Source organism: Chelonus insularis, unplaced genomic scaffold, assembly GCF_013357705.1.
Source record: "Chelonus insularis isolate UGA/USDA-ARS -01 unplaced genomic scaffold, ASM1335770v1 contig_25_pilon, whole genome shotgun sequence".
NCBI classification, from domain to species: domain Eukaryota; kingdom Metazoa; phylum Arthropoda; class Insecta; order Hymenoptera; family Braconidae; genus Chelonus; species Chelonus insularis.
Window position 1 is genome coordinate 40,211 of NW_023276451.1, and position 27,015 is coordinate 67,225.

At 28.7% G+C, this 27,015-nt stretch overlaps 3 protein-coding genes across 8 annotated transcripts in view; 1 reads left to right on the top strand and 2 right to left on the bottom strand.

Moving 5' to 3' along the window:
* The first annotated feature begins 8,095 nt into the window (after window positions 1-8,095).
* On the top strand, window positions 8,096-9,919 carry LOC118064921 (uncharacterized). Of its 3 annotated transcripts, none has more exons than XM_035079866.1 (6): window positions 8,096-8,338; window positions 8,448-8,547; window positions 8,656-8,844; window positions 8,971-9,180; window positions 9,382-9,472; window positions 9,557-9,919. In XM_035079866.1, exons 1-5 carry the CDS (start codon window positions 8,184-8,186, stop codon window positions 9,436-9,438), a joined length of 711 nt encoding a protein of 236 aa, XP_034935757.1. In that variant the 5' UTR covers window positions 8,096-8,183; the 3' UTR covers window positions 9,439-9,472; window positions 9,557-9,919. The 3 variants fall into 3 exon arrangements, with proteins under 3 accessions (XP_034935757.1, XP_034935755.1, XP_034935754.1); XM_035079864.1 differs by having other exon boundaries at window positions 9,610-9,919; XM_035079863.1 differs by having other exon boundaries at window positions 9,382-9,919.
* Window positions 9,920-10,175: 256 nt separating this feature from the next.
* LOC118064920 (hydroxypyruvate reductase) lies at window positions 10,176-15,945 on the bottom strand. 3 transcript variants are annotated; one of them, XM_035079861.1, is made up of 7 exons: window positions 15,859-15,935; window positions 15,234-15,374; window positions 13,798-13,949; window positions 12,534-12,886; window positions 12,227-12,445; window positions 11,065-11,496; window positions 10,176-10,633 (listed from the first exon to the last, which is right to left on the bottom strand). In XM_035079861.1, exons 2-7 carry the CDS (start codon window positions 15,366-15,368, stop codon window positions 10,389-10,391), a joined length of 1,536 nt encoding a protein of 511 aa, XP_034935752.1. In that variant the 5' UTR covers window positions 15,369-15,374; window positions 15,859-15,935; the 3' UTR covers window positions 10,176-10,388. The 3 variants fall into 3 exon arrangements, with proteins under 3 accessions (XP_034935752.1, XP_034935753.1, XP_034935751.1); XM_035079862.1 differs by lacking the exon at window positions 15,859-15,935 and adding an exon at window positions 15,444-15,626; XM_035079860.1 differs by having other exon boundaries at window positions 10,179-10,633; window positions 15,863-15,945.
* An 8,791-nt stretch (window positions 15,946-24,736) lies between these two features.
* LOC118064859 (trissin receptor-like) overlaps window positions 24,737-27,015 on the bottom strand; it is a 46,463-nt gene continuing 44,184 nt past the window's right edge. For both annotated transcript variants that reach the window (XM_035079758.1, XM_035079757.1), the window contains one exon: window positions 24,737-27,015. In XM_035079758.1, the coding sequence (XP_034935649.1) occupies window positions 26,607-27,015 (409 nt within the window). In that variant the 3' untranslated portion in view covers window positions 24,737-26,606.

Genomic DNA, 27,015 nt, shown 5'->3' on the forward strand with positions numbered 1-27,015 from the left:
TTTTATTTAAGTTTAGTGATAATTTTTTTGGTTATATAAACAAATAAATAAATAAATTAGGTTCATTGATAATTAACTTTCTTAACTAATTAATTCGTTGGAATGAAATACGGCACACGTTTTACAATACTGCCCCCCCCCTATCCCTACGATCGGGATCTTACGCAGAAAACCTGTGTCGTCGATACAACCACCCGGCTCTCCGAAGAAATCTTCTTCTCCCGCTCACGGTGGCCCGAGAAAAATCATATAAATGACTTTTGTCTCGGCCGGGACTCGAACCCGCGACCCATCGTGTGTCAAGCTGACGCTTACCCATGAGTCCACCGCGTCAATCCGTTTAAGCTTATCATAAATTGTTAAGATATAACGTGTTGCCGCCAATATTGAATCGTAACGAAAAATATGAATGTCATCTTTGTTTACAATATGGAAAAAGTAACTATAGCACTGAGGGTGTTCACACAATCAAAAACAAAAGCCGTAAGATGTACGCATGCGTACAAACCAATTTTTAACTTATTATGATGTTAGTATGCACGCGTACGTCTTAAATTGTACGTTTTACGGCTTATGTTTTTGATTGTGTGAACGGTCTTACAATACAAAGAAAGATTGTGTTGGACCGATAATTCGAAGATTCCCGACCCAGCACGGAAACTCTCGAGAATAGAAAAAATTATAGGAGAGCACCCGAATTTTTCCTACCACACGGATCATAATAAATTATATACAGATTCTCATTTTTTTCTAGTCACTTACTAATTTTTGTTTAAAGTTTGAATAAAAATTAATATTTATCGAATATTACCGTGCTGCATAAGAATTTTTACTTTTACTCTTCTTAATAAATATTGAATCTATAATAAAAATTTTAAAAGGATTACTAATTTTTCTTTGAAGGTTGTCTTAATTTTTTAGGGAATTGACATTTGCGCGTGGATTGTTGTGCTGAGCACGGTAATTTTTATTGGAATTTTTTCTCCGTGTGTTTACTATAAATACCAACGTAATTTTCTTGAACGAATCATGACAATTGACGCAACAATAAATTATTTTTAGATTTTCTGATCCAAGTAACATAACTTAATTAAGAAGTCATTACTTTAATATTCTCATTTTATTTGACTTTCGTTGTCGTTATTACGTAGTAGTCTATCTTGATATTTCATTTCGAGTCATCAAATCTAATAGAAATCTTTTATTTAATTTACACTTTCATTATTATTTTAATAAACTGTGATAGTTGATAGGTCTAATTTATTTGTTATTATTTACAGCTCGTAAAAGTGATGCGAAATTAAAGAGGATGGAGAATTCACAACGAATAAATTGGCTCATTAGAGTTTAATGAGACATTATTGCCGCTACAAGATTAATTTACTCAAGTCTGAGACATTACAAAAGTACTGAGATAATAAGATGCATCCTTTTCTAACCTTCTACGCTATCATCCCTTTAGCAATATTACATCATAATTTATTATATTTAAAAAATTAAATACTTTATGGCAATATTAAAATTATCGATCATTCATAAAAAAAATATCGTTGGCATTTTTTACAGACTAAATTATGTTATTGCATCATTGTTGGGTGTGAAGAAATTTTTGATGACCCTGAAAATAATTTAAACACTTTTTTAACCCACCTATAAAGATACTTGATTCCATTTGCTGAATTTAACGCAATTTTTTATTGGAATAGTCACTTCAAAGCGAAGGCTGCTTATTTTAACAATCACTAAGAAGAATTCAAAAATTCTAATGGCCATAATTTACCAAGAGAATATCATTAAAAAAAGAATTTTAAAATATCAAATACAAGTATTTGAACGACTAAAAAATCTATATGTTAATCTTTTTATGAACTATGTCCACATGGATGGATGAGTTTATTGAGAGGCTAAACCTTGCGCAATGGTTGTTGGAGCGAAAATCTGGGATCGGCTGTCTAGACTTTAACCCGTCTCTCTTACAACCGCTACACTAAAATCGTTAATATTTATGAAATTTCAATAAGCTAAATAAAAAAAAAAAATATTAAAGGGAAAAAAAATCAACAAAATTAAAAAATTTGCACGAATATAAATACATTGATAACAAGATATATTCAGTGTCAATGATGTAACAGAAAACAATGAATAAAATTATGTAACTAAAATCTATGATGTTTAAAAACAAGTATATAATGGAAATAAAAAAATAATTCTTATTTAATATCATGAGAATATAACATCTAAGGAAGTCATGGTCATTTTATACTAGTATATGTGTGTAAATGAATACTCAGTATGCCGACTCATGATTTTCTTGCTCTTCGTCTTCTCCTGACAGCAAAGGCACCGTCAATCGTCTCTGCAATAACTGAACTATGGATTATGGAAGTGTATGTTGTAAAAAATAGCTAATGCAACGGTATTCAATTACAGTTCGTCTAATGAATATTTTTAGACATAGATTTTATTACAAAGATAAATTCTACAGAAAAATTTATATTTACTTTAGACTCATTCTTTTCTGTCTTTATTCATTTTTAAATTAAAATAATTCATCCATTCTAATATTTACCCAAAAATTTCTTAAATACTAATATTCAAAAGTAAATAATTCAATTATTCCTTATTGACTCCAAAATTCAATTTACTTTTAACTTTTTTCCTCTACTTAAATTAATGTTATGTTATTTTACATAATAATCTAAACAACTATTTATTTAAAGATATCTTTCTTAAGAAAAAATACAATCTGATGTTATTCGACGCATTTAGCTTAATTAAAAAAACCAAAGAAAATGTGCGAAAACACCTGGATAAGAATTATGAAGTTCTTGCTAACTGGACAAACAGAACGACCACCTACGCGTGTAAACTATAGGATCGACGACCACGTGACTTGTTTACCGTGTAAGAATGAACTTTGATCCTACACTATGAAAGTTGTTCCATGTCTCAATTTTTTGACCTGTCTACCATCTGTTTTTGTTCTTCATCTCTTGACATTTTTCATCTGCTTTGCTTTTGTCTCGAATATTACATTCTCTATTCTTTAAGCTAAAACTGACCTGGTCTATTATAAGTTTTGTGACTTTGCCATTTTTCTTTGCTCTTTCTAGGTTCCAGATTTAACACTTATAATGAAGGGTAGTCATTTTTTCTGTTATAATCTGTTTTAATCTGCTGACAGTCGTGACGAAAATTACGAGATGAATCTTAAGATAACTATCAATGATTGATTAACTAGTTATCGTCTTAGAAAATGTTTTAAAAATTTAGTTAAATAAAAAATAAAATGATGTTGTTTTCAAAATAACTATATCAATAAAAAAATTTAACAAATTTATTTTTAATTTATTCTCAAAAAGTTTGTTTTTGAAGTTGTTAATTTTATTTATTTTCAGTAGCTATTAAAATAAATAGGGTGTCGATTTTTACTATGACTATTAATAGTTTCACAACTCTATTCCACAATGAATACAAAGTTGAAGATTACGTATTAAATGCTATTCAATCGAATGAAGAAAATGCAATAAAAGTGTGATGAGAAAGATTAAGTGAAATTTATGTTAAGATAAGTTAGAAAACAGGTTTCCGATACTAATTAACTTATTTAGCTCAGAATTATCTCTTTCAACAAAATAAAATCCTTCATAAATAAGTTGTTATTTATGATTATTGATTTAATTCATAATTGATAAATAAATCGCTTAGTTGCGTAGAAGAAAATGTTAATGTATTTTTTATTAGGTCACAAATCTTGAAATATCAATTTATCAAATACAGGCAAAACACCTAAAAAAATATTCTTCTATGAATATCATAGACTCTTCAATTACTCAAAAAAATATTAATAAAAACATTCCATTAATTTTTCTATTTATCTGTATTTCAGTACTTTCAATTTGACTCTATTTGAAATATTTGTCTTAAAAACTTAAAAAGGTATAAAAATAAAAAAATTTCCTTAGAGTTATTTAACAATCACGTAATTACTGTTCCAGGAATTTTAACAGCACATAAATTATTGAAAAACAAAAATAACATGTATTTTTAAATTTATATTTATGTACTACATCTCTGTATTTTTTTTTATAATTGAAACGTGTGTTACACATTGAGATCTGTATTAACCGGCTAAGCTTTCTTTGAAGCCGATTTACATGCCCTCTTCATCACATAAAAAATCTACGGAAGTAAACTGTTAGGTGTCAAATTAAAGGATATTATTTGGAGGAATGTTTTGGCATAAGTCGTATGTCATCTCTGAATTTACGAATAATAACGAGCAACATCCGCCGGCATGGAAACTATTCCACACTCCAAGTGTATGTTGACGATGCAATTCGGTAATTGCCGCGATAGATGTAGATTTACCGCCTGTAATCTCTTTGATAACGGCAACAATAATGTGATTTATGACTTTCGGATATTGCAACGATTTTCATCGGATATGCTACAATAAATTTCCTAGGGCTTATAAATATTTAAATGTTCATTTAATTCATTATGTATGCCGTGAAGATAAATATCTAACCCATTTGAAATTGTCACCCTTTAAACTCAAACCATTGAACTCCTTTAAAGAGATCCATTCATACTTGAATATCTCGGTTATCACTAATATTAAATTAGTAAAATTTCATTTGAAATAAAGATAAGTAAACGACAAAAGTTGTCATAAAAGTTTCTTGTAAAGCATTCGAATTTCAGGCCTTGACATTATGCTCTGTGAATGAATTAACAAGAAACGAGCTCTCCTCCTCTTACTCTCAACTGCCTATTTTAGTCCAGACGCAAACGGCTCTTTTCTAAAGGGGAGAAAATTATTTCGGGCACGTGCGTGGTTTTCCCACAAGAGTAAAGCGAGCAATTTGCCCCACGTTTAAGAGTGCATCGTTGTAAGCATTCATACCCGTTGGATCTCATGAACCCGCGTGTTTATATACTGACAGTTACAACCGGATATTATTTTTTTTGTATTTTTATCGCTTTATGTATTTAAGAAAATTTTTATTGAAGATAAATGCAGATTTCTTCACACCCTATTTGCAGTGATTTTAATTTAATTTAAAAGATCATTTTAATTCGTAAAATTATCATGAATCGTTCCTTAAAAAGATAAGAATTTAATTTCTATTAAAAATTATATAAAAATATGATTTCTAGTTTAGTTTACATATCAAATCTAAAAAAAGTTCTTTTATACTTAAAATTTTTGTAAATCACTACATAAAAATTTTGATATCAATTTTCGAAATCGCACACAGTTATTATTCAGTCACGATTCGATACAAATTATTCCCGCACCTGCATATACCTGAAAAAAACACCTATACCTGTATACACTTGAAAAGAAGAATCAAACAAAATAAAAATACGGTGATTACTACCCTTGAGTTAAATTTACGTATGAATTACGTGTAGGCGAGGGTGCTTTGAAATACTACATGAATACTGTTCGCGTAACGATCGCCGGAAGGCGTAAAAAAATTCATTCGCAGACCAAGAGTGGCTGCTGACAGTAAAGAACTGGTTTAGAACTCACGAGGCTCAGCAACACGTGAGAGGAAGGAACAAGAGAGTAACTGGTAAAAGTGCGAGAGGTATATGAAGATAAGAGAAACAAAAAAGAAATAGTGGCTGCGTGTGCAATCGCGTGGATCAAGAGAAGCGCGTCTTTGCGCGTGCAAGCGCAATCACCAGAGACTAATACAAGAGTACAGAGAGTCGACCCTTTGCACTTGGAGAGTCGCGTTGCAGAGAGAACAGCGGATGTGCTATGAATACGAAGAATGTTTAAACTTGTCTTTCACTTATTCTCTTCTTTGTTTCTTACCACAGTAACATAGGTATATTATGTATTATATACCAAATCTCAGATTGCATTTCATTTTTGTATTTTTCACTCTTCATTACTCATTGAAAAATTTTTTTAATATCTGGTTAACATGGCTTTAATAAGAATCTAGTGGTTTCATATTATTTTTAGATCAAATAACACTACTGAATGTTTACAACACGATTGCTATTACACATTTTCAAATTAAAAATTCAATTTTTATTTAAATCATTTTTCTCTTTTAAATATATCTCTCAGATTTTTTATCTTCTTTTAAAATCATTACCATTTTTTCATGCCAAGATCATACGAATTTATCTTCTGCTCAACTTTCCAGTAATTTATAAAATGTTACATTTTTTAAATAAGCTATATAATTTTATAGAAAATTGCATCGTAAGATTTATTTCCAGATAGGGGGAGAGTGATTTTTAGATCAACCGATATCATTGAAAATTCAATTAAGCGAAATCAACTGAAATAATTACTTTAATATTAAATGCTGGCAATCAATCTTTATTGGTTACGCCAATTCCTTAATAAGTTATTATATAAGCATTGAAAGTGAAAAAAATTTATTCTTAAAATATATATCCTATCGATCTACAACCGTAAAAATTGGAACAAAAAAAAATAACTTCAATAAATCGCAGACAAAAAATAATAAAAATGGATTATGTATTTTTAAATTGAATTTTTTTTCTTAGTAGGTATTTTTGTAGTTGTAACGGACGAAAATTTTGAATCGAAGAATGGTAGAGGATATAATTTGCCACAGGTATCCTACAACTTATAGCAATACACGCAAACAACAGATGCACGAAGAAGCTCACCTTGTTCATATACTTATTCTTTTGCTTCTCCCTGTCAGTACCTACAATTCATACCTGCGATACACCGTTAAGGAAACTTTGTGGGATTTCGGAGCACAAAAGATTGCTCTGTACAGTGAGGACCAACCGACTTATATACGAGCAAAAAGAACTAATGTAAGTTGGATACTATATAATACATCGAACACCAAAGCCGAGAATTTTTTACGTTGATTTATAAAAATTTGTCTTGTATTTTTAGCTCGGTTCGTAAAGTCTTTCCACTCAATCGCATTTTTAAGATGAATACCTTCATTACTCTGAAAAATGCCTAGTAGCTATTACTGAATTTAATAAGAAACAAACAAACTACAATTTTTTTTTGCTACTGTCCTTGATCGAATTTTCGTGTGTCATAATAAAGAAACGAGTATTTCTTAACGGCTGAACTAAATAAACACAAGGAGGCTTTAGAAAAAATTGATCCAAATGTCAAAAATTATTTAAAATTTTAAAAAATATTTACTCACCATGATGTTTATAGTATAGGCAACAAATTTCAGGTGATACAGGATCCTTAAATAAAATCCTTCAACTTCAAAAACACGATCACAATCACTTAAAACACCAAAAAATTCACTAAAAATATTCACATTCACTAAACACTCACACAATTGACTGGTTGATTATTACATTTATTCCGATATGATAAATTCATTCGCGAAAAAATATAAACTTTAACGCGATTTGTACTTAATAACAATATTTCTTGCCGCAACTCGATTTGCCGGACGACAGGACGGCGGCAGCGCAACAAGTGATCCATGGGGACAAATTTAAGTTTGTAGTTCTTTGGTAAGCCGTGTCCCTTCATATCGATGGCGCTAAAATCACAGTTCATTGTCTGTGAGACGCTTCGTTTCACCATTGTTTGTTTTATGAAAATTTCTCAGATTTCTATGTACATTTTTTTGAAAATATTTGTAAGAAATATTCTAATAAATAGCTACCCAATTTCCAGAAAAATTCAGCTGTTACATTTGTACTTAATTTACTTTATAGTTAAACCTAAGGACGCTATGTCATTACTCATAGTCCCTTAGCGTTAAATTTGACAATGTCTTACCGAATTGAAGATAAATGGCTATTTTTCTCTGATTTGTGAAATTATTTATAACAATTCATATGCCGTAAAATGACCTTTCATAAAATCATTAATAAGTCATAGTTATGAATCATTATTATTAAAAATATCTTGTTTTATTTGGAAGGACAGTAGAGATGTAATTTCTCGATGGATGGCGTCCGACTGAATGAGCAGTTCTTCATTTCGAGAAGTGAGGGAGCCACTGATTAACTTCTCCGGTGGCGCGAAAAAGACTGATTACGTTCTCTGACGTATTTTTATCGAAGTAAAAATTAAAAAACTGTTTCACTCTCTTATTGATAAAATAGATGTTCTTCAAAGTCCTTGTTTATCCATGACAATAGTTCGTTTATTTTCGTGTTATGCGGGTAATAAATACACGTAAAAAATGTATTTACGCAATGTTAAGTGTTTTATTTCAATAATAATCACTATATTAATGACTAATTACGTCAAATCAACATGTATTGAAAGTAAATCAGTGTGCACTTGCATTCGGTCTGATGGAAAAGGTTATGATTTATCGCCCTTAAAACATGAAAGGTCAATATTACAACATTTTAAAGACAATATAAATCATAAATAATCTTATTAACTACAATATTTTTATATAATTTACTTATCTAATAAACATTGAATTTATTTTTCACAGTCCTATTTTTAGTGCTCTAAATAATTTTGTGTTCCAACCTTGTAAAAATATTGATTTGACGTTCAAAGGTTCAGTTAAAAGCGACTGTAAATCTTCTTCAGTAAGTTCAATTGTCATTTTTATGATAATTTATTTTGTTTTTGTGTACATTACAATATGTCTATATGTGACACATTATTATAATAATTGACTTCTTTATTATTTCCAGGTGTGTATGAATAACAAAACTGAATCTGTAAATCTAGGAACAATTGAAGAGTCAGAATGGGAATTATCTAATGATAATGACGTATATTTAGTATTCAAACATGGAAAATATATCACAAAAATAAATTTAGTATATTGCCATAATTGTAGTTCTACGTTAATTGTTCAAAATTCTTCTCTCTCAACTTATGTAAGCTCATTAGCTTATCTCTAAATAAGATTGATTATGTACTATCATAACACGTCTATCATCGTTTCATAAAAGTAAATTAAAACTTAATATAGATACTTATAAAATTAATTTTTTCTTTCGCAGAAACTTGTTCTTGTATCGCCAAAATGCGGTTTAGTCATGTTAAGACCCAGAGGACTTTCTACAGGTTCAGTTCTGGTTATTTTATTCCTTGTATTTAGCAGTCTATATTTCATTGGAGGTGCAATGGCACTTAAGTTTTTCCGAGGTGCTGTCGGCTGGGAGTTAATTCCGAATTATGACTTTTGGTCTGATCTTCCTGTACTCGTGAGGGTAATTTTATGATTTTACCAAACAATTTGTTATATTCAAATCAAATTTAATTCAAAGAGAGTCATAGGTTAATTAACGTCAATAGCTCAATTATTACTTTTATCAATATAAATTTTATTCATGCAATAACAAGCTATTGAAAGTCGGGTTATTGCATTTTGTTTCACAACAGGAATATTGAAAATTATATTTTTCTTCCAGGACGGCGTAACTTTTACTCTTAGCGGTTGTACAGCTGTGAGTTATGAAAGAATATAATTATATATTTAAAAAAAACATTGGAGATATTAACGTAAGTTCCAATAATTATTTTTTTAATTTTTCAAAAATATTTTATAATATGTAAAACTGTTACTTTATTTTATGTCGTTAATAGATTTGATACATTATATTGAGAAGTAATTAATTTTTATTATACTGGTTTATTAGTGTTTCTCTCAAGTCTTCTTTGAAGTTTAAATGAAATTTTCTCTTCTGATCAGAGCTGTTTTAATTTAAATCACATGGATTAAATACTTTTGATAAACACACAGAGGCCTTCTTTTTCATATACTCAACAGTAATTATAGCTCGTATAAATGTGTGAAACTATCGATAAAAGATAGGAGAAATTGAAAGCTATCTTTGAAGGGTATAATTATCGAATATCGTATTCAATAATGTGACTTTCGTACTAATCGTTTGGAGTGTATGATACTCTTGGAAGTAGTTAAATAAAAATGAAAGTAAAAAAAAGAAATAGAGCACATAATTATTAAGTTGAGTTACTTGATGTTTCATTATTTGTAATGAAATTATTTTTAACAAATTATCGTTGTAAAAGTCGTTTATTATAATGTTTATATGAAATTTTTATAAAAAATAAACTAATTACAATGTATATGAGTTCATAGACATATTATATATATATATATATATATATATCTTTTTATGAATATTTTTTCTCTTTGTATTTTATACAAAAGTTGAAAAATATATTATTTTTAAATTTTCATTGAAGTACAATTAATAGATTATTCTAAAAACTTACAAAACAACATATATTTGTGTTTATTAAATTCTGAAATACTGAGCAACAAAAGTATCATTTTTTGCACTTATTGATTCTAATTATAAATTCATAAGATTTTACTTTTTTAACTTTTAAGTTGACAACAATTATAATATTTAACTTTTCATGTATAAAAATTATCTTTAATTTATAAATCTTAATAACCCTGAATATTTTCAATTAAAATTTCTATCTCTTCATTTGTTTCAATTACTAGCCAATTATTGCTCACATTTAAACTATTTATATGGATTCCTTTAGTGGAAAATGCACTGACTATTGTGGCAAGGTCCTGAGGTCCATTTGTATGGTAAAGTGAAATGTAGTTTCTCAAAACAATACCATTGTTGAATACAGCATCATCAATGGATAACAATAGATGTTCATCGTTTCGAACTGTCCCTAAAAAACAAAAAAAAACGCACATTGTATTGTATAAGAAATATATTTTTGTTAAGAGTCTAACTGTCATGAATATATAAAGTACTAGATAATAAGTAAATATATCAGTAACTAAAATTATATCAAGTCTTACAAGATTTTACATTTTCAATGTAATAAAAAATTAGTGTCGGGTTCAAGCCTTATAAATCTTATTTTTTCTATACAAACATTTAAGAAAAAAATTTTTAATTCATAATAAGGTGATAAGTATATATTAGAATCTGATAAACCATAAATTAATAAATTTAATGTAGTCAATTATAATTGAATTAAAAGACCACATCTTTGTTCATTAAAAAATGTAATCACTTGTAGAATATTTTTCAGTATATAGTAATATATATAATCTATGACATGACATAATTCTATTTTTTAGTTTAGTAACTTACCTTTAATTTGGTGTGTACCAACTCTAACAACAACTGCATCATATTCTCCATCTCTATGACTTTCTGTTATTTGAATACCAGCGTCTTTGGCTAGTGTAGGGGCATTAACTAAGTTCAATCCATTTTTAGTTTGTCCTGCAAGTACTCCTAGAAGTACTGCGGTATGTAAAAACTTCTTATTTAACATTCCAGTTCCGATAGTTTGACTTTCCATGGAAGCAGTCATGTTTTTCTTGAAAAATCTGGCACCTATTTGACCTAATTTTTTCGCCAGTTCTATCCATATTCCGTTGTCGCCCGACATAGTTGCTGCTAGTATGGGTGCATTCACGATGCCTGTTACAGTGAATTTATCCGTAATTCCTGAGATAGCAAGAAATTGCTCGGCTATTTCAACTGCTACTCGTTCTTGCGCTTCTGCCGTACTAGCCCCTGAAGAATAATAAATTGTAATGATTACCATATGAATCTTTTTGAAAATTCTACTACCAAAATTTTATTTCAGTTAAAAAAATTTAACTCTCAATGGAATTGGTAGAAAATTTTATTACAGTTTCTTATCAAAATAATTTGTATTGTTTAAACAAATTTATGAAGCAAGCATGATTTTAGTATTAATCTTTTACAAAGGTCTTGGCATTGATTAGAATAATTTTTTATTTCAATAAATATGTATTGGTTCTCATAAATAATTCAAAGGGTACTTTAAAATAGTTCAGTGACCTGCAATATAATTGTATTTATTGAGTTTAAAATAAAACATTACAAATTTTTACTTTATTGTCACTGCCAAGACTTCAGAAAGTCAATGTTAGTGATAAAAATAAAATACTATTTCTTTCGTTTAAATTTAATTTCTTTTAATTAGTCGAATTTATTTTAATAAATTAAATTATTGCTCATGTTTCAATTAACAAAAGACTCATGAATTAAAGCTTGTTTCAATAATTGTGCTTTTCTTTTCCGCTTTTTTTTTATCTTTGAATTAATTTTCTTTCCTTGGTGGCAAGAAATTACTACTTCCTTTTTTTCGATTTTTCTCAAATGAACTATAGACAATTAAAATTTATTAATGTTGAAAATAATTAAACCTTTAATAATGAATATTGTTGTAATGTAATGTACGTAGTTATTTTCAATTTTATTAGGATTAAAAGCTTACCTAAATGAGGAGTAGCAATAACTTTAGGGTGTTGAATGAGTTCGACGGTAACAGGATGTTTAGGTGGCTCTTCTATAAATACATCCAAAGCTGCACCTGCACAGTGACCTGACTTGAGAGATTGAAGGAGTGCTTCTTCATCAATAATTCCACCACGAGCTACATTAACTATCCTCACACCTTTCTTGCATTTTGCTAATGTAGCAGTATTTACGAGGTCTGTAAAAGAATAATAAATATCATTAATTGATGAGTTTATTATGTTTGTTATAAGGATCCCAAAATACTTTATAGATAAAATACTCACTTCTTGTTTGTGGAATAAGTGGAGTATGTACTGTAATGTAATCAGCAATAGGCCAAATTTCATCTAGTTCCAGTTTAGTAGCACCAATACTAGCAGCTGCTTCAGCAGTAATAATTGGATCGAAACAGACAATCTTCATTCCGAATGACTGCATTCGGGTGGCTACTTCACGTCCAATACGTCCAAAGCCAAGAACAGCTAAGGTTTTACCATGAAGCTCGAAACCAGAATACAATTTACGATCCCAGCGTCCTTCTTTCATTGATTGAGTTGCTTGAGGTACATGTCTTGCGAGGGCTGAGATCAGTGCACATGTCAATTCACATGCACTTATACTGTTACCACCGGGGGTACTAGAAAAAAAATGGAATCAAATGATGATCTCTTTCTTCATAGCTCTATTCAATTTCTACATTCTATCCTTACTTTGACAAACACTTCAAAATATCATTCCCTTTCATACTTCAGTTCATTACTTTAACGGTTTTTTCTCTGAATGAAAATGATATGAAGTTCAGTGTGAAATAGTTCCACTGATCTTTTAAAAAACTTTTTTATCTATTAGGAAGAATTAATTTTCGATAAGCATTTATTCTAGTGATGATTAAAATTTGATTTTTCTTTCTTATAAAGAAAACAATTTTTCCTCTTTCTTTCTTCCCGTGGGTGAATTCATAATATCTTATAAAATTGAATTCAAAATTGAAGATTTCGATAGAGACCGATAAAAAGAATAATTGCTTTCTTTATTCGATGAATTTACAATTCTAATAATCCTCTTCCTAAATGATAAATATATCAGAAAGATTTACTAATTTCATTAACATTTTTAAACATGTTTTTTATCTCTTGAAATGGCAAACTACTCCAACTAAATAAACTACAAAAACTGATAAGATAGTATTGGCATTCATTTTTGAATTGATATTCCACTTTGATTAAATCTCTCCATCTATTAAAATTTCAATTTTTTAACTAAAAATAGTAGTTGTACTGTGGAGATTAGTCTTCATTATTTTTGACTAAAATAATATTCCATTAAAAGAGGAATTGTTTACACAGAAACTATGATTTTAATTAATCTATCCAGAAATTAAATTCCATCCTTTCTAAGAGGTTTTAACAGAAGCACTATCATATTTTTTAACATTCAATACATCAGTTTTTATTGATATAAATTCAAGCTATATAGATTTATTACTTATTGTGATGAATTCTTATAAAAATGAAAAAATTTCTGAAATTAAAATGTTAAAATACTTACTTAAGAACAACAACTCCATTTCTCGTAGCAGCTTGAAGGTCAATATTATCTACACCAGTACCTGCTCGACCAACAATTCGAAGATTAGGAGCCGACGCAAGTATTTCCTTCGTAACTTTGGTCTCTGAGCGTACAATTAAACCGTCGTGTTTCTGCACAAATTAATTGTTTCGTAATGCAAACTGTTGTGAAAAGTTTCTTGATAAAATAAATATTACTAGATATGATGTTTCATATTAATTTAGCAAAGATAATTAGAAAATCTAATATAGGTACCGGAGTATTCAAATATGGTTTAATATTAATGACTGTTGTATTTTTTATTAATTTATAAATTATTATTAAATTCCTTACAATAAGTTAAAAGCTTCTCACGTTAATTGAAACTCATTATCTATAGCTTTAGCTATTATTTTTTTAAGATCAATAGGTTCAATTATAAAAAAATATAGTGGATCAATGAAACACACCAAGAACATCTTCAAATAAATATGAGATTAAAATTGTTAAATTTTTTGAAAGATAAAATTGACTTGATAATTATTCTTTAGTTGGTATTATTTTACAAATATGTTAATAAATTGAAAATGTTTAAAAATTTACTTCTACATAATAATGATATTTACATATTTATTTTATTTGTTAAATCAGATAATATTTTAATTTCAGCAGTTTAATTAAATAAAAAGAATAAATTTACAAATAAAAACAAATATTAATTACTTTAATGATAAATATTTACGCAATTTCATATTTATTCGTTAAAATTTAACTCCAAATTATGAAACAATAAAAAATTTAACATAAACATCACTAAATTTCCATTTATATTGACATTCATATCACAATATGACGTCATATTTTTAATACTTTATCATTCATAAAAATACTTTTTTTTCCTTATTTATTGATCAATGACAATATATCAATGCTTTATGAATTTTAATTAAATTTTCTCATCTTGAATTATTTTTAAAATTTCCTCTTGATATACAACTGTCTCGTTTAATGTAAAATTATGATTCCATGACCAAAAAAAATATTGTGACCGGAATCGATGGGGAAAACTGGTAAAACGAGGTGGTAAATGTATAGGGAGTTGCAAAACTGGTTACCACTGTTTCACTGCAGACAAGCAAAACAGCTTTAGTGCAATATTAAATGAAAAAAATTGCTAGCCAGTACTCGAGACTTGCTTACAAAGCTTTTATAGGCAGGCTAGTTATTTTATAGGAACCAAAATTTGTACCACATGTTTATTGCATAAATAAAAAAACTTGATAATGCTAAAAATAGTATAGCCTCTGTTAGACGACTTTTGACAATAATTTATTTGGTATGTCTTACTATTATACTGGTCAGAAGTTATATCAGCACTAAATATATTGACTTCCATTCTGCAGATATAATTAAATTTGAGATCAAATCAAATTTACCTGAATTTCCTGTATTAATTGATCTTTCGATAGCTTGTACTTGGTTGTCACTGGAACTCCATAGCTCGTCAATAAGTCAGCACACTTAGAATCGACAGGATCGCTGATAAGGACACTACTGAGTTTAATTGACATGATTATCTAAAAGAAAATAATTAGTATTAACATTTGAATTTAAACATATGTGTATAAATATCACCATTAATTCACTTTTGTAATTTAGGTTTGAGTGACGCTTCAACTTTAGAATTTTGTAGGATGATATATTATGTTACAGAGAAAGACAACAACTTTTACTCATGCTACTTCAGTGTCATATTACTAGCAAACTTTTGTATGAAATGAAAGATGAAACTTTATTTCAGATTTAATTGAATAAAACCGCATGTGAATGTAGTCGTAAAAGTATAAAGATGAATAATGTGAGTGAGTCTATATGCGTTCCATTTTATCATATAGTAACGAATTATAGAGTGATTTAGTGACTTCAAGATATCGAGTTATTATACATTGATATATAAGATAAAATGGTAATTTTGATTTTTTGCTTCATAAGCATGACATGAAGATTTTAATAGCAACTTTATTTTCGGAGTTTATTGGAAAATAATGAGAATCAACTTACTCACCGATTTCTTTTTCTTTGATATAGTAAGAGTTCTATAAATTATTAGAATGTCCACTACACACACACGGGTCGAGTGTTTCAATAAAACTGCTCGTTGGTGTCAGCGCTGCTATTCTTATAGAGTTGATTCTCATGCTCCCACTCTGCTGGTTGAACAACTCTTTCATCGCCTGATTCATGGATTCTCGTCACATGTATGAGATGTTTGTTGAATTTTGTTATTTGCAGTAGAATTCTTTTTCGAGACTGACTATTTAACATTTAAATACAAAGAGTTACAGAAGATATTTTTTAATCACTTTTAATTCATCCTCAATCGACAAAAACTTTTTTTGAATAAATTATCAATATTAAAAGTTTGTTATATTTCAATTTTTTGAAATAATTTATTCATTGGTTTCTATTCTACAAATTTTGAATTATTTAGATATTTTTATTTATTCAACTTCAACAGTTAGACTTGTTCTTCAAATTATGACTGTTACATAAACTTCTAATGTCATTGAGCACCTGTTGATACGCCTATCAAGTGCATTATATAAAAAAAATATTATAAAATTCAGTCAATTGAAGAAATAAGTAGTCTCATGATGATTGATAAATTATATTCAATAAATACTGTTTAATCATTCATGGCAGTAAATAAATGCATCAATAAATTTTTAAGAAGTTCATTAATTTAATATCCTTCAATAATTATTATTTGCTAATTTTTTTACTGTTCCAAATTAACATAGTAATTATGTAAATGTTCAAATTATTTGTTTGTTGAAATTTAATTATAAACTATTATTGAAATAACAAGTAAATGTTAATTTTGTTTTTAATTTTCTTATAGATGATAAAAAAATAGATTAACGCAGATAGTGATTATTTATTTCCAGTTAATGGAAAATATTGTTGATCAGGGGTCATGATGTTGAGTGACGCAAATTCTGCTGGGGGTCTGAGAACTAATACCGATTAACTATACCCACTAGATATTCATTCTCATTAGTTTTCCTTGCCCCTGATATTTTGCTTGAACTTTTGTGTATTTTTGTTGCACTTTTTGCCCCTTCAGCTTCCTATCATTCTACTGATGCAAACACTTCAACATATAGCGTTAGATATTGCTACATTTTCGTAGAACATGCAAATAACATGCAGTCCTCTCATGAGATTGGAAAACATGAGATACCTCCTGCAGACTCGGTTATCTAATCATTATCAGTGATGCAAATTCATCATCTTACAAATATTTGTTACATAACACAAACTTTTAATCAATCGACTTGTAGACTAAATCGAATATAATAAGTTTCTTGATGCGAGGATCTAAGTAGTTTTGAAAAGTTCATTTTTTTTTTTTTTTTTAGAATCTTCTTTTATCAATACGACTTTGTCACTGTTCTTTAACAATAAAAAGTTATTTCGAAAAAGTTATAACATAGCTTTAGGTCTTATTCCTATTGGCTTCATTCCTTTTGATTTGTGAACCCTATTTCAAGAATGATATTGCTGCAAAATATAAAAGTAAACAGGACAAATGGTTATGTATTTTACGCAAGGAAAATAGTTTAGGATAATGATATGGATTACTAAGTTTATCCTAAAAAATAAAAATTTAAATTTTTTTTTTTGAATACATTACTTGCAATCGTTATATAAAAAGCACAAAAATATTTTTATTATCAGAGTAAGATTGAAATTAATATCAGTCAGTAGATAATCAAGAGTTAAGAAAGAAAATAATTTATGTTACTGAAATACCACCAACGAACTTTGATAAATCTTCAAGTATTGCACTCGATTGCGGTTGAATAAAGTGTATTGATAATTGATAAAAACTTTCATAATTCATAAACAAGTCAGGAATATCTTGGAAAAATAATTATTTTTACAAGCGAGTGCCATGAATACAACTGATTGGTTTGGCAAAAAAAGCGTAATAAAAATTAGAGAAATAAAAAAAAGTCAATGTTAAAAGAGGAAATTGTGGAAATTTTTCGAAACAGAAATGAATATTTATTTAAAAATTTCTCTGGATATTTGGTTAGTTCAGAATAAATTTTTTTTCATTAATGAATCTAAACTTTTTCATGTGAACTCAAAAGTTGTTGGATAAAAAAAGACTAAAATTTTTTCTCTTTTTCGAATTGAAATAGTTTTTAGTTAGAATTAAAACATTTGTTCCAAACAATTTATAACTAAGGAAAAACAAGTGAATCGTCTGAGCCTTGGAGACTTAAAACTTTCTTGTTGAATATTTTTGGAATTTTTTTTAGATAACTTATGAGTTACTCAAAATATCTTACTCCAAATCTCATCAGTTAAACTCTAATCCAATGGTACAAATCATTTGAACTATTCTTAGAATATCTTGAGACAAATCTTAATGTAGTGTAATTAGAACTTTCCTAAGAAGTCAATATTAAGTAATAAAACTAAAATTAGCAAATGTTAATGGTGGAACATAATAAATGGCTTTATAAACGAATCGTGTCTGACTTGACCCCAACAAAGATCCCTTACAAGATATTCTGTTTTAGCAGAATATCAAAAATCACTTTGATTAGATCGATTGATCTTTGAAGACTACATTGGGTCAATATATTCCAGAAATATTATTAAACGAACTTTGTTTTGTAGAAAGCGAATTTAGGGGAAAAGTTATTGAATTGAAAAAATAGCTCTTTTTCAACCCCACATATATTTTATTGTGCAAAAAAAGTAAAATATTAAACAATATTCTAAATAATAGGTACTTTGAATGACTAAATATATCCACAACCTATCACTAAGTTAGCATATCATAGACGTAATTATTCTTGAAACAATACAGAAGATAATTATAAATAAACCATGTTACTGAAAAGTCCGGCATCTGAATTGATAAATGTGTTTTGTTGTAATTAGCTGATTGTAATTTTTAATACTTAAAACTGGTTCGACTCTATCATCTATGAGCAAACTAGTTATTGGCTGAATTTGTGAAGAAATTGATCTTCACTGGACTTTGTAAGTGCCACAAGCATTATATGTATTTTCTTTGTGATTCACTATTGTTTAAACATTTTTTAGGTCATCGCGATCGATGAAACTTTTCTTTGACACTATACATGATAATAAAAGAATTGTACTATCATGCATATGTTTATAACTAACAATAATGTGTAAGTTTTTCAGTTGATAATGGCTCTATTCTCCTTTTTTTCTATTTTGGCAAATGTGGTTTCACAATGCGTGTATGTGTAAGAGCTACTAGATGCATCGTCACGAATTTTCTGCTTTGCTATTCAGAATGTTTACTCTATTTATTTCAACATGAAAAATGTTGGTCCAATTATATTGGTAATTAAATTGCATTAATTTTTCCACGTGAAAATGGTGTTTTTTGGTAAATTAAATTGTAAGGATGATGAAAAAAAAAAAAGAAAAAAGGAAGAAAATGTTTTTACTCTGTCGTTCGTACAATCAGCTTGATGAGGATTTCGTAAACAATACGGAAAGGGTATCAGTATGGTGAACTGGTCAACTCTTGACTGTTGGTGGTAAAAAGAAAACATTGAGCTGGAATTAACTGGTTAGAAGACTAGTGAACCCAAGACCTCTACGATAGGGTCGATAAATAAAAACGTATATGGCTGATAAGAACAGTTCACGTGGTCTTGAGACATAACGCCCATGTATTGCAAATACATTTCGATCATTTCCAATTTTATTCTAAGTAAAATAAATGACGTAAAAGAAATATTGTTATAAAGATTAGCTGCTGTTCAAAAAACAAATAATTTTACAAACAATTAATTATTCCAATTATAAAAATGTGAGTTTTAGGCCATCTTGAAGAAAAGTAATAAAATTAACTTTTGAATGTCTGCAATTCTTGTTTTTGTATCTTAAAGTATAAATCCTTTGAAAACTTAGATTAAATTTCAGTTCATTAATTTAATTATCATTTACATTTTCTAAGGACTTCTGTCATAAATTTTCTCCCAACTACCAATTGTTCGTCTTTCATCTTTTCTTAATGTTAAAGTTTCAGTAATTTGCTAGTTGAATGAAACTAGAATTGATAGAGCTATGAGATCATTACATAATATGATTAAGACGAATAATCAACATAAGACTATGGTGTTAATTTAGCAATGGTTACGTTTATTAATGAATAGTTAAATTAAACTTCGCCACAAATGTTAACAGTGAGAGAAATTTATATAGTTGTGGTTGCTAGTTTATATTATCACTTTATTTGAAGACATCAACTACTGCAGCTTATTTGAAACTAGCTGTTTCCAAGTTTCAACGACTAGCAATTCTGTCTCTGACTCAACTTTGAAATCGATTCACTCTTTTCATCATAACTCTTATTGAATCAGTGTCTAGAAAAAAATACTTTCTGATTAATGTTTCATTTTCAACAGTCGAGTTGTATTAAACTAACTTGCAATATCAATTACTCAATTTGTAGAAACTAAAAATAGCAATATTTTTATTCTATAAGATTGAATACTTTGGAGCATGATTCGTATTTGTATACCTTAAAAAATCAATTATACAGCATTCGATGGATTTAGCATTCATTACATAATGTTTTCACATTCTTCAACCACACAGCGGTCCAAAACAAACATCAATGTACGCAGAAGTAAATAGCTACGTTTAAAGTAGGCTTTTTTTACAACAAAATAACTGGATCATCACACGTACTAGTATAAGCAGAGTGGCTTTATATGCTAGTTTTTACTAGCTGATGGTTGATCAGCAATTTACTTAAGCTTTAAAAAAGCATTTTATTTTTACCTCTACCATCCACATTCAATTTTTTTTACTTTCAAGCTGAATAATTATTCAATTAAATGATGGCTAAATATGTAGTTACATTTTATACAAGTGAAATTAAAGATTGAAGTATTCGACACTTAGGAAAGTATTCTATAGTATTTTTATCAGTGCCAAAAGGTGTGGGTATCATTTAATCAATTTCTGCAGGATTGTGGTGTCGGATTGAATTTACTTTAAAACCCAATCGAATTGGTTCAAGCCTCTAAAAGCTCTGTTTTTCCCTTGCTTATTCCAACGGTGAAGATTTATTAAATTTAATTCATTCGCATCAACTTTAATATTTAGACCAGGAGTGTCGTCTTTTACATAAAATTTCGAAGAGTTCAAAAACTTTCTAAATTTTTATGGTTATAGATATTTTTCTTCAACCACTGTAATATTTTCATATCGCTGAAACATCCCTATTTATACATTCGATTATATTTTCTCCCTTTTCTCATTCCTTCAAAGAATAGCATTAGAAAAAAGACCAAGGTAATTGGTATACTCGATCTGAGCACGCATTAAATAAATTTCCAGCAAGTTAATCATTCCACAGAGACTTGATGTCGATGCAAAGCATAGCATTATTCCCAGAGAGATATCTTCCGACTGCCTTTAAACTCTTGTTTGAATTTTCACCTCGGTCAACCACTAATATAGTGCGGTTTGTCGCTCTGGGACGATAAATCGAGATCGAATATCGGAGGAGCACAGATACAAGAGCTGGAGTTCAAGAGAACGAGAAAAAAAAAAAATAATAGGAAGAAAAACGACTGAGCTCTGGATCAATGCCAGACCAAGCGGAAACTCTTCTGGAATCATTCTAACAACTCGTGTTCTGATTTCTTGATTTTATCAAGCTCTTTAATTTTTTTTCATATTTATAACTCCATATTTATTCTTGCTGCAACTCGAATCGATTTTTATTTACTTTATGATTGTCTGCGCTCAGATATCATTGGAACAAATAGTGTATCGCCCGATTTTTATTGAAACGGATATATTCTCCAAACGTGCGGTTTTTATCTTTCGAATAATGCTTTGTAATTTTTCAATTCATTATTTTTTCTTTATCTTAGTAGTGTAAGGATACAGCTTTTAAGCACTCTTACTTTTTGGAAGAACAGACTTTTTTTTCACTCTCTTGATGTAATAAACTCACAAGTAGCTCTGAGGAAATATTCTTCTTCAATTTTTCATGCTCATTAGGTTTATTAATTAGTACTGGAATTCATGCATCAATGAAAATTGCATTGGAAGAAAAAATTAAAAAAAAAAATTCTAAGTGAGAAGATATTTGTGTTGGATCGTTACTCAATAGCAGATCTTTTTGAACAGCATGAGAATTATCGGGGATATACTTTAGGGAAAAATCGTCAGGGAAAAGAAGAATGATTACTATGCATTTTTCTTCTTTTCTTTCTAGAGCTCTAGAGCTGGATCAAGACATGTTAAATTGGTGAAATGAAAGACATTCCTGATAATATTACCAAGTCAACTGAAGTAAACTAAATTGCAATGGCAGAATTTTTCTCACAAACTTTCCTGAATGATATAAATACTCAGAGTGATCTTTGGTATTGACATGATGCCAAATAACAGTCAATGCCAAGTTTCAAATGATTCTCAAAGGTCTCTTGTCTCTACTGACCCTTTAATAGTGTAGTGTTTAATTACCTCAAGGGGTTTGAAATTTCCGAATTCATTAATTTAGCAGCGTAAATTATCAAGGGAGTTTGTATTCTGATGGACCTAATAGAAGTGATATTCTAAACTCTCGAAACTGAATGCAACATTTTCGGTATTCATTAAGTCTATTTATTACTTTCCATCGATTCATAACCACTTTGAAGACTCATCGCAATTCCGACACCAAACTCAAAACGTATGGATGAGAAACTTGTGACATTTTATCTAAATGTTTTGATTAAACTGAACAAGAGTTTTGGTGGATATAGAAGTAAGTTTCAGAGTTAATAAAAGAAAAATGTCTTCGACGTTTAGGTACAAATCCAGAACTTGTTACATTTTCCCTCTTGAGTTAAGAAAAGTTTATATAAGTATATTTGGGAATACCAAGTGCAAAAAAACTCATCTGCTCTTAAAATTTTTGCACTTGTGAGATTTCTTATGATGAAAGGTCACGTGTATATATTCACGTTCATGAGTAACAAGCTTGAAGTTTACGACAATAAATGTTCTTTTATGTTTGCAATGAGCATAAAGCAGTGGTTAATTAACTTGAAGCTAAAGCTGTCTTGGATTTATTAAATAACAGGTGTTACGCAGGGAATATTTTTTCTCAAGGTCAATCTTTTTCTGAACGAAAATACTTTTCATTATAGTTGTATATTTTTACATTTTTCTTTCTATTTCAATAAACCAGTTAATTTGAGGGTAAAAAAATTAGTTTTTGTTAACAAAACGTAAGTAGTTGAAAGAAGCTTTAGTTCTGAATATGTTTTACCTCGAAAACTTTAAGTTAGCATCATAATGTCACGACGAGCAACCATTTAGGATATGATGATTTTGCATACAAAGTTTGTATGTGAGTTGCAAAAGAAAAAATAAATGAAAAGTAATAGAGAATCTGAATATAATGAAAGACACTTGAAAGAATATGCACAGCGCTAAACTTTGTTCATCATTTCCGGAACTTCAAAAGATACGAATATTTATGCGGAAATAACAAGATGCTAAGTCACAGTGGCGTGAGTTGTTGAACCTTACTTTTATCTCATAAAGCTTTCTAATTTTGAAAGCCACTTCTATGAAATAATATGATTCTGCTAACTTTTAGAATTTGTTTACTATTTGTACTTCGTTTTTACCAAGCGCTTTTTCATATCCACATTGACTAGTAAATCATTAAAACTTTTTAAATGAAATTCATCAAATTCATATATTTAAAAATTTTAACAAGTCTCTACAGGAATAAAATTAAAAAATTACAATGAAAGACTGAGAATTTAAAAATAAAAAAAGTTGATGTTTAAATAAGCATTATAGATGTAAGCCATAATTAGTCTACATTATTATCTACTTAAATTATCGAAGGGCGTGTTGAAATAATAAATGTAGAAGCCGAGAGATAGCGAGCTATTTTCGGACGAAAATACTTGATGGTAATGAAAAGGATTTAATTAAAGCGATAACACCCTTAATTTAATAAAATTAAGATTACATATTTATTTAAATTGTTAGTCCCATCATTGTGGAATTGAAAAATAACTCTCATTGAGTTTTACAATTTAATATACATATTATTTTTATTTCATTTAACGGTGTGAAAATTATGTATTGACTGGAATTTACGGAGGTGAATGGATCCCATAATTTTCAGCTTTTTAGCCCAATAATGCTGTTGAATTATTCAAGGAGTCAAATTGTTCATACAAAAATTCATTCTTATATTTGCATGTATAATATTAGATATTCATAGCATGAAAAATTGTTTCGTATTTTGTTAAAGTTCAATTAAGTTTTAATAATTAGAATATTCACAATAATGAAAAGCATGAAAAAATAATCCATGATATCTTTAATTATTTAACATGCTGTTATTTTATTTCTTTAATGTATTAAATATGTATCTTGGCAATAGTAGATAAAATATGGGAAAGGATTTTCTACCCTGCTTTTCCTCAGGCTTTATATGTAAATCGGAAATACCACCATTTGAAATCTTTTATTTTCAGTCTAAATACATTTTTTAGTTCTATCGAAATATTGGCTTTTAAATTGTCTCCGTAAAAAAATGTTTAAAAAAAATTTTATCATAAAATTTTCATCCTCTTTTATTTAACAATTATATTTTAATTCCATTATTTTCATTCATTATTTACATATAAATAATTGATAATATTTTCTTTTATTTTTTTATCATTTATAAATATTTCTTCTTTATAAAAAATCATTTATTCCAATTGTTTTAACATACATTAATAAATTCTTAAAACCTAACATATACTGGCATATTCACTTAAATTTGCTTTCAAGTTATTCAAACGTATTTCCATTAGTAATATACATATTTTTTTACATTACAATAAATCATCATCTATAATATAATTAGCATTAATGAGTATTTTCAACTAGATAGTAAAATATTGAAAGCTTCGATTTATTTGCAATATTAAATTGTCGAAAAACATAGATAATTCAATTTTAAGGAATATATACACCCAGAACATGAAAAAATATACATTGCACAATAACTATTGTCTTTTTTAATGTTTGATAATAGTATTTGTAATATGAAAAAATGGATTAAAAAATAATTGCAAAACATTTAATGCAAGGAAATGTATTTATCAACTTTTCCAGGTGTATGTCACTCCTTAAGAAGCTTCTCATCCTTCAAACATCTATGTATACCATCATCATCATAATTAAATGTAAATAAAATATTTACATTTAATTTAGTTTAACATTGATAAAGTTTACTCTGTAGATTTGTATTAAGCTCTAAATAGTACCATAAAAATAGCTCTGAGTTAATAAATGAGCAATAATTAATTAGTGAAACAGATTTGCTAAAAAAACTAATAAACAAATAATATAGTTAACTAATCATTTATTGCTCATGTATTTCTTTAGTATAAATATTCTCTATTTAAAGCATCAATTTTTAATACGTGTAAATGGAATATTAAGTAAATGGCAAAATTTTTTAACTAACAATAAGACATTTAATGGAATGAAAAAGAAAAATCGTCACTGCCGTCAGTCAAGATTGTTCTTTGTTGATGTGCGTGCAAAGCAATGAATCTAAGAACAAGAAGCACGCTTTATTCAGCAAAAAAAGGAAAAATAAAAAACGTCTGGTACAATTCATCGAGTCCCATTCACCTTTTGAGGGAGGACTTTAGTAGTATTGTTACACTCTCGACTACAGTTGATGTTTTTTAGGAAAGAAAAGTTGCCCGCCGGTGAATAAAGGTCATTGGGAAGGTTGAAGATATTTTTCATCATGATAATTTATTAAGTTTTATCCTGACACCCTATCAAAACTGCGTCGAATAATACAATCTTGACATAAACTTTGTTGCAAGATGATATGTGAGCTAAGATGCTTGGATAAGGGGGTTAGGATTATAAAAATGTTTAACTTTATCAAACGATCCATTGTTGCTTTGACTTTTTATGAGAGGTAGATTGACTTTTTATGAGAGGCAAATATTTTGCTATGATCACATGTGAATACTAGATATCTTGGTATCATTATTGTACCAATAATTTCACACACAGCAAAAAATTTAATGCACACAATTGTTAAAAACGGTCCACATTTACACAAGTGTTTATCTTCTTAATTATTTTTTAATTCTACTGGCTTTTTAAGTACATGCGATTTTATATAGATATATCGTGCTTTTATGAAACAAATTTGGAAATTTTTCAACACTTACATCCTGGAAATGAACACATTTTCATATATGCATAATAATAATAATCTTATTTTTATTTTCAAATGCATCATGAATACTAAATATTTTAAATAACATTAATCTATCAAATTAATATATTGCCAGCAATATTTTAATATTTTTTTGGATCAACCAAATTCACGTTAAGTTAGAGAGAGTTCTTACACGAGACATTAATAAATATTAATCAATATCGCACATGTAGAAATAAAAATATATTGAATCACTTAAATTTTACAGATCTTCATAAATGTACTGTATACAGTACGAATCCTATTTTTTTAACATATTTTTTAAAGAAAACTGAGTCACGTAATTTTCTGACATCCTTATAGATCATAAAAATGATTTTTGTCCAAACTAAAGGACCGTTTTCAACATTCTTACTGCATAATTAAATCCACAGTATTTATTTCCTGTGTATTGTAAATACGTATTTCATATGTCGACTGTATCTTTGAGGATACTGAGAGGAATAAGATCGGCCGGTGGGCCGGATAGTGAAGTTCACGAAGGTTTAACGTACGTGCTTTGCCTGGTAATAGTATGAGTAGTACAAGGACTGTCATGGGCTGAGCTCAAACGTACAACAGAGCTATGAGGAACATGGGCATTATTGCCACTTTCTAAGCGTGCCGCACCACCAGCAGTAAATGCTCGAGCAAGACCTGGGCCTTGACTGCGAGTGCGGCAAACAAATAACTCGCACATAGCTTTGCGAAAATTGTGTGAAAGGAAAGCGTACAGTAGTGGGTTTAGACAGGAATTTATATAAGAAATGAGGAACGTTGAAACTGTGAAAATTGTACTAAAATCAGAGCTACGATCATAGTTTGGATCCCAGTGACGCCAGAGGATTCGTGCTTGTTGTGGAAGGTTACACACAGCAAACATAACAACTACAGCAATGAGCATC